General features: G+C 37.8%; 1 protein-coding gene across 1 annotated transcript in view; it reads right to left on the bottom strand.

The window, feature by feature from the left end:
- Positions 1 to 14663, bottom strand: part of LOC139732473 (solute carrier family 23 member 1-like) — a gene marked incomplete at its 3' end in the record, with an annotated part of 46926 nt that extends 32263 nt beyond the window's left edge. Inside the window, exon 1 of the mRNA XM_071643336.1 lies at positions 14526 to 14663. Within this exon, the coding sequence (XP_071499437.1) occupies positions 14526 to 14576 (51 nt within the window). The remainder of the gene's footprint in view (positions 1 to 14525) is intronic.
- Positions 14664 to 15880: the final 1217 nt, after the last annotated feature.

Below are 15880 nucleotides of genomic sequence, written 5' to 3'. Positions count from 1 at the left end.
TAATAGGTATAAAGATTGCTGCGTTTTGGAAATGATGCTCAAAAATTGTTATTTAGTCCTTCTGCCTTATAATTATTATCGCGTTGACTGGACATAAGGTGTTCGAGATCGATAGCAATGATTGGTATAGCTTGCGTTACTGACCTTTTTGTTTTCTAACAGGCAATGATCTTGCGATTAAGTGATGACCAAATAATCATAATTATGTGATAGAGGTGTACGTGTTGGCATTTGCGTGCATTAAATTTTGCGGTTTATGAGGTTTTACGTACGTTAGTATTAGCTTTGCCGTATCCCTTATTGAGGACTTTTGGTAGCTTCATGGTTCGACGAAGGGGGATGATAAAGTGATGACTCTTTCCGTTTGAGTTCTACGTCACAACAAAAGACCTCGGTAAACCAGCGCACTATAGCCCAGTTTGGTCGAACTTCTAAGAAAATAATATGATGAATACTTATTATACTGATGTTCTGGAAGGTGAGTACGTATAGGTGCGTGCATGCGTGCGCGCTTGTGTGTATATTATGTGTGTGTATGTTTGCAAATGTATGAGTGATTATAACCCAAAGAGATTTTATAAGGGTAATCTCTTTGCCATAGACCTATTATAGAGCGAAATATTCTCATCTCCCATGCACTGTACCAGGAAATCTTCGAACAAAAGAAATTGTAAACAAAAAACAAACAACGACTAAACGAAACAAAATTGATTTCAGATCATAAAACTTCGAGGCAAACGCAGTATTGCTTTGATCATGGTTAGTATCTAAACTTATGTTGAGCGTGAGCGTCGAGTATAATGTATGTCGTTATGCTTTACTGATACTGTTCATAATCTGTGTCGTCACCTACAGATTCATAATACGTGTATGCATCAATAGGAATGACGGTTGAGGATGAGTGGTGTTTGCGAATGGCAGAAACGCTATTTATTTATTTATTTTTTTTGTAATTGTGGTGCTGTATAATCAATACTTGAACTTATCTGCTCAAGTATTGATGATTGCATATGTATTATGTCATGATCGATTGTTTATGTCAAGCGCATATAGAGAATTTTGTTAATCATTATGCGCTTTATAAATGTGAATTATTATCATTATTATCATCATCATTATTAAACGCAAATAATGATGATGTTATAGAACTATCAGGTCATTATACAGATGGTGGGTAGTAATTTGAATAAAGACAGTCGATTCACGTTTAAATCATTGCTACTTATCTTTGCCTGAATGAGATGCCTTGATCTGAAGCGGGTTGTCCCGACAAAAGCCTTCACTCCTAAGCCAGTGGGGAGGACGAATAGACTATTGTGAATGCAATGTATCCTTCTACAGGGGCGGAACCAGGAATTCTGCAAAGGGGGGGGGGGCGGCGCAACTAATATTTCTGGTGCCACTTCCGGGTTTAATTTCATTTTCTTTCTATTTCTTTTTTTCTAACGAAAAAATAAAGGGGCGTGCACTGGTGGCGCCCCCTCTGGATCCGCCACTGCTGTAGCAAGAAGTTTCGAGGGATAATGTTTAGGAATCAGCGGCTTGCGGTTTGTGGTCTCGTAGGAGTGCGGCAAGGCCATGTTTTCCGTTCGATTCGTTTATTATAGGTAATTATACATAAATATATCACAATGTAAAATTTGTATTAATATAAACATGTAAGTGTGCTCGTTTCACTTACATAATGATTCATACAGACTATATGTGTTCTCTTTGAATGTGATGTTTAAATTTGAAAGCAATTTTACAGTTATAATCTAAAGTGATGCAGTTGTTATTGAATGAAGAGAACAGGTGGGGAAGATCATTTTGGTATTATTATTTTCTTTCATAAATTCCTTCCTAAATTGATCATGACACGCTGGAAATATTACGCTATGTAATTAGATATTCGTACGAATCATGTGCTCTCTCCGAATGTGGTGTTGCAATTTCAAAACAATAATCTATGACAATAATGATTTAAAGTGATGTAGTTGTTACTAAATCAAGAGGGAGGGTTGGGTGGATTATCGTGTTATTATCATTTTCTTTTTCTAAATTTTCACCTGAATTCATCATGACATTCTTGACATGTTACTTTTTAATACTTTCTTGTTCTTGAATAGATGAGTAAATCAGATAAGCAGAGTCCCTCCCTTAAAAGAGGATACATTATATAACAAATTAAATAACGAAATTCTATTTTATCCGTCAACTATATGTAAAACAGGCATACAGCGATTAGGCACCTATGCATTTTAGACATTGACTCTTGACTGCAAAGATATGAAATCCGGCCAAACCTTCTTATTTTCCCTTGCGTAGATGTTTTCTAATTAAATCCCAATTTCCTTTTCAGAATTCATATTTGTTATGAATCTACACGAGACAAGAACAATAGCTCAGACTGCTCAGAGTATGTACTCACTATCAACAAGACGTGAATGAGTCCAATGACCTACTTGTGACCTACTTAACATAATTATGCACCCTTATGTCTTCTTTCATGCTTGTATGACCAATATATGTCATTTCATGCAGTATCTATTTCGTGTACTCGAACTCGTACTGTGAAATGATAGATCAACATTTTAGACGTTGTCATTCCTCCAACCTTTTGTTAGATACATGTATTAAACTTGACACTCAGAATGTTGAACCACCATTTCAGAAATGTTAAATCCAACATTCTGCTTCTGTGCGTTAGATTTAACATTTAGATTGGAGGAGTGGAAATCAAAGTGTCGATTTTACCATTTCGTTTTTTAGACTGTAGGTGCGGAATAACGATATGCAAGTTTCTGCACAATTTATACTTGATGAAGAGCGAATCTCCACTCATCTATAATGACCAGTTGCGAGTGGCACAAACATCTGACCTACAAACATCATTTTACCTTGTCATCGTTCAGTTACTTCCGGATCACGCCTACTCATACGTATTTTGCTTGTACAAAGGCCAGGTAAGCCCATGGTGGTATAACAATCAATTACAAAGTTGGAAGGTCATATCACCGCAAGTGAAGTTTACCTGTCCGCAGGATGTTTCCTGCGGGAATCCTTAACATGCTTTATTTTCCTTGCCTCAATTAGTCTTGATTGGCGGAAATTTCTGGTGGTCTGAAGTGATTAAGGAATCCCGGTACTGTTGTCACACTGTACTATAGGCACTCATAATGGTAATTTCGATTGAATCTCGATGCATTACAGAGATCGTTATCTCTTTCCGATGTCATGTCACTCTGTACTCGCAGTGACAGCACTTGCTCATTACGACGCTTCGTGGATCAATTTGTGTGACGTCACTGAACACGGGTCCGTTGGTTTATTTCTATCACTCTCGGACTCTTCCTGTTTTACCTTTATGTGTGTGTGTGTGTGTGTGTGTGTGTGTGTATTAGTGTGTTAACTCTGTGGTCTTTCATGCGCGAGTATACTGTATACAGTCAATGCCACTTGGCAAGATGATTTATATCATCATTATGACATATACTGTACTTTTTGGGAAATTGACATGGCGTAATAAATATTTATGTCACTGTGACGACATGTACTTTTTTCTTTAGAAGTCGACTTGGCATGATAATTTATATCGCATGGCGACATTACTTTTTAGGAAGTCGACTTGGCAAGATGATTTATTTTGCCATGACGACGTGAACTTTTTGTGAAATTGATTAAGCAAGATAACTTATGTCGCCATGACAACGTGTTTTTTTTTTTTTGTAAGTCGACTTAGAAAGATAATATAAGTTTAATATCTTTTCATGTCGACATGCTGCGGATGCTATAAGCCGACTTGACAAGAATAGTATCTCGCCACGTCTCATCGTCAAGTAGTCAATGCTTCCGTATGTAATTGTATAGTAATGATACTTGATAATTGAGGAGGTAATCCCTTTTTGCAGCTCGTGACCGAAGTTAAACTGAAGTGAACTATGTGTGTCTTGGGAGGGTGTCTTGGTGATAATCTCTCTCTCTCTCTCTTTAAACTAAGATAAAATGAATAGTGATAACAGCGCAATAACAATCATGATTTTATGTATAATACATAAGAAAAGATAGTATAATGATACCGCTGAATTGTACGAACTCACAGAAGAAAGAAGTGAACAAGTGAGGGTGAATGGGTAGAAATGAAAGCATTACAATTTGAATAAAAAAGACTAAATGTCACAAAAATCTGCCAGTGATGGAAAAGAAAGTTAAAGTTCATTACCTTTGTAGCGGAAAGTTGCTCACAGTATAGGGACTTCAGGTACGATTACAAACTAGGGTTATGGTTTATTAGTTGTTTCCGTGGATATAGATACTGTGACACCAAAATATGAGGATGAAGTGACGATATTGATTCATTGGTTTGTTTGTTTTCGAGATTTGTTGCTCTTGCTGTTCCATGCATTTTCCATCGGGAAGGTTTCCAGGTTATTTTCTCTCTCTCTCTTACGGAATGACAAAATTTTAATCGAAGCAACAGTTGTTCACAAGAGTTTGAATTCACCACTACAATTTCCTGATAGAGGGACCCAGGAGGATACCTCATTTTCGGTTTTAAACTTGGTTGGCTTTTTTATTTGTCCTTGAATAAATGATGACGTATATCTTGTTTTGTCGGTGAAGATTGCACTTTACTGCAGAGAAAATTAAGCACATAGCCTCTGCCTTTCTTAAATTTTGACGAAAAAACACCATAAGTGCATGGTGTTAACTTATTTCACAAAGTTATTGTGATGAGACAACATTACAGACAAAATATGTATGCAGGATGGGTATTTTTGTCTTTTAAGAATCAACTTTATCAGCAGTATACACAATGTAGGAACTATTATTCTATACGAATATTCTATGCTTGGTTATATGGCATTGTTTTTCGACGAAGGAAAGCAATAGAACGTCTCCACTATATGTATATTCTGAAACATCGAAGAGATACAGAAACATGAAAACAGACGTATACTTGATGCACAGAGGGGCACATAGCTTTACGTATAGGTTTGACATTTTTTTTGACACACACACACACACACACACACACACACACACACACACATACATACACAAAGTACATAACAGCCCATCCTATAATCTTTACGGTGACATCTCCTCTGTATCATATATTTATAGTCAATTGCCATTATAATCACACTATAGTCTTGTCACGGAGAGAGAGAGATAAGAGAAACCGAGAGGACAAAAAGATACAAGAGGGGGAGAGAGAGAGACCCTATTTAGCTCATAATCCTCTGATCACTTGTGAAATAGCTATAGGCGCAAACGATAAGAAAGACATTTAGATATCTCGCGAAAGAGTTCTCTCTTGTCAATAGTGTTGTATATATTACATGTATTATGTGCAGATGTGAGGGTATTTCAGTTGCCTCCTATCGCCACTGATTTCAGAGCGCTGGGAACACGTTCTTTTGCTGCAGGATAAACATCTTTTCAAGGAGACAAATATGCAGACTTCAGTCTCTTTGCACCGAATTCCTCTCAAGTGTCAATACAACTTCTGTCTTTACCTCGATCAGTACCCCCTCGAAAAACTATACTTCTTTCGCCTCAGTTTGTTATATAGTCACAGCTTTCGTTTAAAGTACTAACGTAAATCGCGCCGCATGAGCTTTTCACGCGATTATCCGGGGAGTCAACTCACCTTTATCCTCTCAAAACCGACACTAGGTTGAAAATTTATTTTACTCTCCTATATTATGAATTTAGTATAATTCTATTTCAGATAATATCTCCAGGTCCAAAAGTGTCTTCACGCTGGTCTCCCACGAGGAGGAAGATGAGGTCACGGAGGCGTGTCAGAGGTCATGTGGTTTTGGATTTTAAAAAAGCAATCTATCCGTCACAAGTAAACGATCCTTTGCAATGGCAAAGAATCGTTTACTTGTGACGGTTAGATTGTTTGTTTTTTTTTTTATAAGGAACATAGACAGACTTTCCAGTCGCGCCTGTTGGGGCAAAATATGTGTACGTTCTGTGTCAATCTGCGAGTTGTTCTCTGTGGAACTGGCAAGGTCTAGCAATTCGGGGGGGGGGGGGATCATGATAAATCATTAAATGTTGTTAAACCAAGTTATGATGAATTACACTACTTTCCAACTCCAATCAATCTCACATTCACAAAAACGAAGACGCCAGAGGCAAAACTCATTTCAAATCAGTTAAGTTGGAGTGGATGATCAAAGCAAAGAGTCAAAATGATGACGGTGACCGTGAGGAAAATAAAATTTGAGGAACTAAGTGATATTGATAAAAACGCCAGTTACTCTAATGTTCCGGAAGTCTTAGTGATACTTGTCTTGCATATGATAATCAGCTAGCTGGGGTGAATTGATAATTAATAAATCTGTGTATTCTTTCGCTCTTAATGAGTGCTTCCCGAACAATATTTTATCCGCTTCTTATGGGAAAGAGGAAATGAAATATCTTATTCATATCAATATCTACAACTAAACGCATATTATAGATGTGTGTGTATTTATCAGATGTGTGCAAAGACTCTAATGTCATTTTGCACACCTTTGCAATCGTGGCATGGAGGTGGGGATTCTAAGAATCGGCTATTGTGTTTTTCGGCAGGTCGAAATGCAGACTGAATCCATGGAGCTACGCTTAAAAACTGAATGCGAAAATATTCCAAAACGTAAGCCTCACTCTGACCCCCCCCCCCCCCCCCCCCCCGGCCTTTGTGTGGCATATATACCGAGAATATGGGATAATGATGGGCAACGGAGTATGCCTGCCAAACATCAACGTTACTGTCGAAACGCCTATTTGTCGACATACTGGAAACGATAGTGTATGACGAGCATATATTATATTTATAACATGCTGGGGTAGGTCTGTTTACAGTAACGGTTGATCGGGTGGCATCCAGGACTCGTTTTGAATTTGGAAGACCCTCATGTCGGTGATTCCCGCATATACCTCTCTTAGCTCAACATCATTTTCCGTGTTTACAATGTTTAAGATATAAAGAAATCATATACAAAATATGATATTGTGAGACGTGTTGGCGTACAAAGTCGGTCATGGTTGGTAGGGAAGTTGTATGTGCAGAATCTTTCGATACTGACAATAAAGAGAGACGAATGACATGATTCATCGGTGTCGTTGAAAATGTTTCTTGGTGTCTACATTTTACAGGGGTGAACATGACATGCAGTGGGTGCATGGAACCATACAATCCCCGAAGTACAGAGAAGAATGGGTTTTATATGACCTTATTGGGTCATCGTAGCGATGAATTACCCTGTGGAGTATATATGTAGAACATCAAGCCAAAACAAGATGATTTAAGAGCTCTGTAGAGACTCAGCCTGCCACATGAAAATGTTAAAATTGATACAACTACAACTAAAAGTTTTATCAGTTACGTTCTTATCCTTGAGGACAGCTATCCCTGAGGATAAGCTATGGCCCCCTAACTACAACGCGCGACACACGACGGAGTTTTACTATTCTCGAAGAAGGGAGGTGGAACCCCCACCTCCCTGCTCGAAGGATATCTTCGAGGATGGGCTCACTGCCTCCACCCCCCCCCCCCCCCCCTCGTAAGTACGCTTATCTTGTGGGGATCCTCCGCGTTCATAGTACTAGTTGAGGTGAGGAATCAGCTCGTAACGTTTTGCGAGATATTTAGTTACGGTACCACTCTATGAAATATTTGAGAGCATACAATTCTAAGGGGAATCAAAAGTTTAATTTATGAAAATCGGTTTTTGGAATGACTGAGATATCTAAAAACAAAGTAAAACAAAGAGATCCTAATACAAATTGTGGCCTGTCAATTTTATTAGGATCGCTTTTTTTAGATATCTCAGCCATTTCAAGACCAATGTTCATAAAAAACATTTAATCCTTCTTGAAATTACATGCTCTCATATTTCACAAGAGGTTTTCACAAAAGAATGATATCCACCTGATGTTAGGTCTTGATTAAAACTAGACGATCCCTTTAAGGGTCACCGTCTAAACGTATAACTATGTGGGACGGGGTTAATCCTCATCTGTAATCAGTAATAGCAATGATGGTAAATTTCAATAATGACATCCACTCTCACTGATATGATAATATGGATTCACGAGCAAATCACAAGGGTCAATCCAAGGAATAAGATCTGGATCGATGAGGCTCAGAGTAAAAAACTTCAAATGGACATGTGTTTTTATCTTCCTTAAGCTAATTAGTCATAATGTTTGTCTAGTTCTTTTAAGTGACTCGGTGTTGTGTAAGCTGAGCTGCATATGTCTAATCAATGTTTTCTTCCGTTTCATTTATTTTATTTCCAACACTATTATGATTATGTGTTCGAGTATTTCATTGCACTTCAATTCATTTATTTCCACACAGTAAGCAAAAAGAAATTACAAACATTACAATATATTCCACTTCTATACATCATGCAAAATACAATGAATATTTTATCCACTGCAATAGATATCATATTGCACGTCAATTTATGAATTGCGTGATGGTAAAAAAAGGATGCTTCTTTAGATATCTAAGCACAGTGAAGGTGGTGGCTGTCAGATGGAAACTATAGTACATGAAATGATGAAAAATACTCGACAATCATTTCTGACATCGAGAAATTAAAACAACTTCAGAGGATGAATAATCATCATTTTGCTAAACCATATGGCTAGGATTCAATGAGGGAGGTTTAAACGAAACAGGTTTGGGGAAACGTATGGTTAGAGGATGATGAAGAATTTTCGATAAATTGCATGGTACATTGAATCAATGACCGACCAAACTGTTCCAGCACGACTGTCTGCTATATTCGATAGGATATATGGCATCAAAATGCAAGTACAGCATATAATCTATAGTATTTGAAAGTTGAATTTTGTTTTTACTTTACACATCGGCATCTATTATAAAAGTGGTAATCTTATTTTGCAGTTTTAGTTATTATAATTTTTTAAATTATTATTATCATTATATATATATTTATTTATTATTATTATTCATTTATTTATTTATTTTTTTTTTTGGGGGGGGGTATTTTCCTGCATCCGACTTTGCAACCAGAAAAGATGGTGCGCTCATACCTCACAAATTATCTTGAGTACAAGGTGCTGCTATTCCACCAGGGATGTTGGATCTTCCCATCTCCTTTATTCAACAGTGAATCGATTCGTTCTCGGCATATACATGTATTTGCTTGTTGTTGTTGTTGTTGGTGGTGGTGGTGTTGTTGTTGTTGTCGTTGTTTTTTATATTCATAAAAAAAAAACAATAGCCCCAGGGGTCTTCACGCTCATGTGAGTATACATGTAAATCTGACCTTTGTGGAACATTTCTGAAGCGTCAGGCCCCCAGATGTTGTTTTTATTATCTAGCTTGTAACTACCTTTCCCGGGGTCCTAGAAACAACTACAATGTATCATTCTTTAACTTATATGCATCTACACACAATACCATTATTTTACCTGCATTATTAGATGGAGAGATGACGATTAAAATTCATTATATTTTCGTTTTGATTAGTATACTGCCCCAAGGCATCTCATATCAGTTATCAAAATACAGAGAGACAATAAACCAATTAAAACGTGCATCATTATCTAGAGACATTCAGGAAAGACTATCATTACAGCGTTGACCTCGAGGTCACTATATATATGCGTTTATATTTTATTGTGTAAGACTGCGTTTCCAAACTTGCATGCGCAGAACATTTTGAGGGTGCAGTTTGCAGGACAGGTTGTAGAAATATCATATACATACTCTCTAAATTCTTTTGTAGATTGAGCTGAGGGACCAATCCAAAATTGGACTGAAAATCTCACTCTAATAGATTAAGAATTCAATCTTTTTCTCAATCTAATTTTAGATTGTCATAGTCCCTTCACAATCTTATAAAATAGACTGAGTTCCAATCTAGGGAACTTAGAGAGTACATGCACACACACACACACACACACACACACACACACACACACACACACACACACACACACACACAGAAAAAAGTCAAGGGCAGGGGGAAGGGTCGCGGAGAGAAAGATAAAGAAGGGATGGATGTTTTTGAATGCTACGTTTATAAGGGTACAATGAGCATAGGACGTCAGTTTAAGTCACTTCATTGTATCAAAATCCTCTCATATAGGCTGAAAAAATGTGTCATGATCTAAGATAGCCAACGACTACTAGTATAATTAGGACATGAGTATACTTTTAATATGTTACGAAATGATCAAGAACATTCGTTGCGACGATTTCCCTTTAAGTGATCATACAGATAAAACGTGCCATGAACAACCATTCGGCTCGACTGTCCGCAAACAAAGAACATCCGAAACAAGGAAGATGAATATCATGATTATAATCAGGTGCATGAAAGTAGTTGGTAAAACAATATCTTTAACGCGACTGTTTAGCATTGGTAGTCAGTAGTGATAAAAGAAAATGTTCGAGTTATCTAATTTGATGCATATGTACATCTTAGCTGTACAGCTGTATCACAAAACATCCTACCATATACAATTTCGTAATAAAGTCACAAATATACAGAAATATCACTAATTTTCTCAGTAAACCATAACTGTATAAGACCAGGGGCGGATCCAGGGAGGACCGCAACCGGCCCACGCCCCCCCCCCCCCCTTTATTTTTTGTTGAAACAAAAGAAATAAAAAGAAAGAAAATTGTAAACACGCCCCCTCTTTACGGAATTCCTGGATCCGCCCCTGAAGACGGTTTATTCTAGAAACGATTTTAATAAAATTATTGATCACATTTTGTATATATCTAACAATACTTTATACATTGATCTTACTGATTACAATTTTTACATTGGTTGTTTCACATTTCAGAACTATTTTAAAGTAGTAAAGCTTGGTCGTTTGTTGTTTGTTTGTTTTTTTCATCTGCAGACGGTAATCAGTGGCTTTAAAGTGCGCTTTCATTTTATCGCCGATCAGTTTCGACTCTATAGAAATATGCACGTGAATATTACCACTCTGTATAGATGCGGAAGTGTGAGTAGTAATAATTGTTCAAATGGTGCGACAATATTGTTACCTTGATATAATGATGTGATAATGATAACATTATATCAACAGCAACTGTCTCATTGTGATTGTTTTATACGCACGGGCTTCATTATCGATAATGGGGGTCAGGGCACTTCTTTCAATTATTGATAATTTTGATCATTGTACTTTTATAACTATGGTATAGGGAGAAATGACGATGTCTAGAGCACTTCATCAAATTAAACTCTGAAAAACTTTATGCTATAGAATGTATACCATAGAACACAATACGAGTAATTTCCCTCGTTTCCAGGGTTCACGTATAACCATTTGTTCACGAAACATTCTTTAATTTGTCGAAAGTTCGCTGTCCGTTCAAAGTTCTGGTTGACTTTAAAAGAAATTTGAATGGGGAACATAAATCATCTATAACGTATCATATTTTTGAACACCTGGTTTGCTTCCTATAGACCTATTGGTAGGCGGTAATGTTTATTTTAAGAAAGTTCAAGCGAAGCAATCTGCGTTTGTTTTCAGTTTCCGCAGTCTTTGCATCATGACGGTATTATATCACAAAGTAGTACCTCAATGGCCATACAGAACTGGGAAGAGGCCGGGGCAGTTGCCTCCCCCCTCCCCCCACCCCCTCCCCCCTCCCCAAAAATAATTGGAAAATTTGCTTTACATGTTACATCATGTATTGAATGCCTGTGTTAGTGATTCTTGATGAAAAAAGTCTGCTTAATAGCCCTCGCTCCCTTAAAAAAAGAAAAAAAAGAAAATGAAAGCGACTAAAAATATTATCTTAATATGAGTCAGAAAGTGAAATTACCTTTCCTTCTGTTCCTTTTTTTTTTGCATTTTCTCACCCGTCAGAAAAAAAAAAATACAATAGGGCTGCAACAGGAAGCAAAAAGAGATAATGTTTTCCATTTTGTCTGTATATGGAAATATATTCTCACTCACTATGCATGGGGTGTATGAGAATTTATAGAAACATAAATATTAATGATACAATCCTCATATTTCATGTTTGAAGGACTCACTATCGACTATTCACGGGGTCTCTTAAGTTGCAAGGATGATATTTCATATTAGCACATTGGTTTTTGCTGGTTATTATTTTGTATATGCTACTCTCAATGTAAGATGTACTTTCTCTATCTCATTCCGGATAGGTTTGGGGAAATGCACTTTCTTCGAGTTCATTCTTTTTCATCGATGTTTCGTTAGCATATCGCACACTTTGCATTGTAGAGTTGGAAAACAGGTTTCTTACTTCAAACAGGTTTCTTACTTCTTCAATTGTGGCTGGGATAGTTGGTCGAACGCAAAATACTTTTGCTCCGCCTCGTATTTTGGCTCTTCATAGTTTGCCACCTTGTTATTACGACGGAAACGTTCATTAAGACCGTAAAATATCATAATATGGCTATTTACCCTTTTGTGTACTTTCCCCCCGGATATCAGAACTATGAGAGTCCAGTACGCCGGTGGCAGCCGTATTACAACTGGAATACAAGAGCGCAGAAGCAACATGATTTCCCATAGGACGAAGACATGACCGACGCGCAGAGTAATACAAAACTTTGGAGTGTTTTGGGGGCAGCTGCAATCAAGTATGGACTTCTTTTATTGTTTACATCACTAAAATAGTGAAGGAATGTCATAGGTTTGACGACACCTTCAGGCATATAGACCGTTTTCGTAATGTATTCAAATTTATGGATGTTTCATTCACGGGACGAGCTATTCCACTGACCTGCTCTAAACCATTTTGCGTATACCTGTTGCCATGTGGACAAGCTTTGCACAAGCTTTCAACTTGTCAAGAATAATTTTTGTTCAACAGCACCGGTATGCATAAAATACGATTATGCTTCGAAAACTGCCTATTGTGCTCCATCGGTGCCAGGAAGTCGACTTTCGCATTGTCCTTGACGTTTCCATCGAACTGATTAGATCTTATTCAGTTTTCCCTCGTTTTTCCATTCTTCTCAGTTTTTTGGCTCAATCTCTTTTGTTGTTTCATTCATCAGTCGTTTCTGGATGAAGCAATCCTTACATATTATTGGCATGTATACAGACAGCGGTTTAATATTAGCGATTCTATATATTCTCTTTTCAGGTTGAATAGGCCGTTTTGCCTGTACCAATGAAAGCGTTCTGCCTATACCTCAGGAACGAAAGTTGTTCGGCATGACGACCTGCAAACTTGTACAAGGATTAAGCTTATATACACGCAAATGCATGCACACTAAATAGCACTATACCAACGCTACAATAGGCTGTTTTCCGTAACATTCAAATTTCATGCATTTATTTTTAAACAAAGGTTGTCAATAACAACCTGAAAGCTTGTCCGAGGCTTGTCCGACATAGCAGCACGTAATATATGCAAACCGGATTCCAGCTATTGAATTTCATTTAAGAAGAGCAGGCCAGTGGAATAGCTTGTCTCTATCTTCCCAGGAAGGAAGCATCCATAGATTTGAATGCGTCTTTATAAAAACGGTCTGTTGGCCAGTATACTAATGAAGTCAAATATGTGGATAGTTTTCCTCTGGGTACATAAAATCCTTCTGTAGTCGATTAACCTGCACATGTACATCTCACTGAATTTACTGCCTTTAATTCACTTTGCATTTATCGATTGTTGATTTCTCAGGCAATCGTCAGACAAGCCTTTTCCTTTTCTTGTTGTCAAGAACAACTTTTGTTATACAGGGACTCATAGAACTTTAATGAGTTAGTAAACTAATCTCTATGTTTCTCATTAGTCAAGGGCGAATTTCATTGCTTGTTAAGAGGCTGTTGGGGACAATTCATAAACCTTACTACGTCATACATTGATAGGCCGATGTTTGTGAACGTTGTGAAGGTGTATTTTTCTCCATTTTTTTCTCACTCCCTGTCTTTCCTCACTTTTTCTTTTTCTTCCGCTCCTTCTCTTTCGATCTTTCTGCGATGTCCATGAGGGAAAACAAAAGCAAGGCTATGTGAGCATTTAACCTTTTATTCACGTCCATCAGACTATATTGACCATAAACGTCCGCTGTCATCGATTTCTGGCCCGCATTCCATTGAACCCAACAAGACGCTTCACCGATCCCCACTGGCTGGAAAGACTGATGTAGTAAATGAAGTGGGGTGAAGTGGAGAATGCAAGGACTATAGGGCGTGCAGAGAATAGATTGAACGTTTAATTTTCTACTCTGTTTTATTGTGGTTTTCTCAGTCAGGTGTTTGCGCTTGTTGGCAATGACTGCAGCGAGTGACCATTAGGGCATGATATGCCTATGTAAATTCAATGGTCATTGCATGGTCTGAAACCAATGACTGATGTTATTGTTAATCTGGGCATGCACTCCGCCATCGTGATTTTCGTTACGTGGATTTTTGATCACTTAATTGGTCGTGTGAATGTATTATGCCAATCTTCCTTCATTCTGAATGCTATGATGAAGCACAATTATGATGCTTTTTGACAATCTGATAGTTAAGAAGTTGGAGCGAGAAACATGTAAACTTCACTCATTTGAACTTACCGCGGGATCGGCTATGGCAGGAGCTGCATCTTCTGTTGCCTTTTCAGACATTGCGAGAAAGTTTCACTTCGATGCTGGCCTGAGCAAACAATTTACCTAGAAGTATAAAAACCTGGCTTACAAAATGTGAGTCCCTCTTATCCTCGATAATTCCGTCTGTTACTAGTAACCAACAGTTTTCGATGATCCACCTGTATGAAACGTCTGAAGTTACGACTTGCTAACACATTTGAAGAGGCTCTTTGGATACCCTGCACGTCCCCGTGACGAATGCACTCCAGTAATGAACTTTGCCGGGCGGATTACCACTGCCAACACTTTTCATGCCAGGAAAAGGACTCTGTGCGTAAAATCAGCGTTGCCAAACACCCACACGCCACCAACGCTGATCGTTTTGCTACGAATCTTTTCCGCAACATGTGCACAGCAGCACGACTCGAGAACAACGTTCGGTCAGCACTCACTGAAAAGAAACCGCTTATTAGATCACTGGCATTGAACGCGACCCCAAATGTGGAAGCTTCAGTTGGATGTCCTTGTATCGACCAGGAAGCGGGACTGATGACTATACGTGACCTTTTATGATTATACTTTATGAGCAATTAAACAGTTTTTGTCGTTCTTATCTGAATTCAGTGAGTGTATGAGGCCAAAACTGAATTCAAACATTCATAATAATATTGACTGGAGACTATCATCACATCCGTATAAATATTGATGTTATTATACTGATGAATGATAATGAGAGTCAAGATTATTCAGATACATGTATCATTTTGATGAAATGTGTTGGTTATGTTCATCATCGTATTAAAAGTGACTACTCGTGTATTTAGTGACACTTTAGATTTGATAATAACTCGTCAGTCTAATATGATATAATCTTAGTTATATCAAGCCTAAGCTGGTCAGACCCTTTGATCTCTGGCCATTATCATGTCCGTTCTTTGTACGCTTAAAGTTTGTATACCTTTTGACTGCAGAAAAGAGTGTCTTTTCGTAAACCACCAAGTGCACTTTAGGCTTTATTGATGTATTGAATGATGATCTTGCTTCAGCTGTGTGTAAGTCCACTTGATTCTTTAGACGACTTTGCCTCATTATATGAATCTTCCTTATTATCTATCTTCAGTAGACGTGCACCTTTGCCCACAAAGAGAGTAGGCCTACACAATTCATAGCCCCACAGCAGAGTGTCATGGTTGACTATTAGTGAGGTACATGTATAAAGAAATGGAAAAGATCGAGGAGGAGAAAGAACGGAAAGATATGGAGGAAATCTCGGTATATGTTTCCGACAACAATGCTTTAAAGACAACTCGCTTCAATACGTTGTTAGTATAGTATACGCGTAC

Source organism: Diadema antillarum, unplaced genomic scaffold (assembly GCF_040938485.1).
Source record: "Diadema antillarum isolate AM-2024a unplaced genomic scaffold, OU_Dant_1.0 seq00000423_RagTag, whole genome shotgun sequence".
NCBI lineage: Eukaryota > Metazoa > Echinodermata > Echinoidea > Diadematoida > Diadematidae > Diadema > Diadema antillarum.
This window is presented reverse-complemented; position numbering and strand designations above follow the sequence as displayed.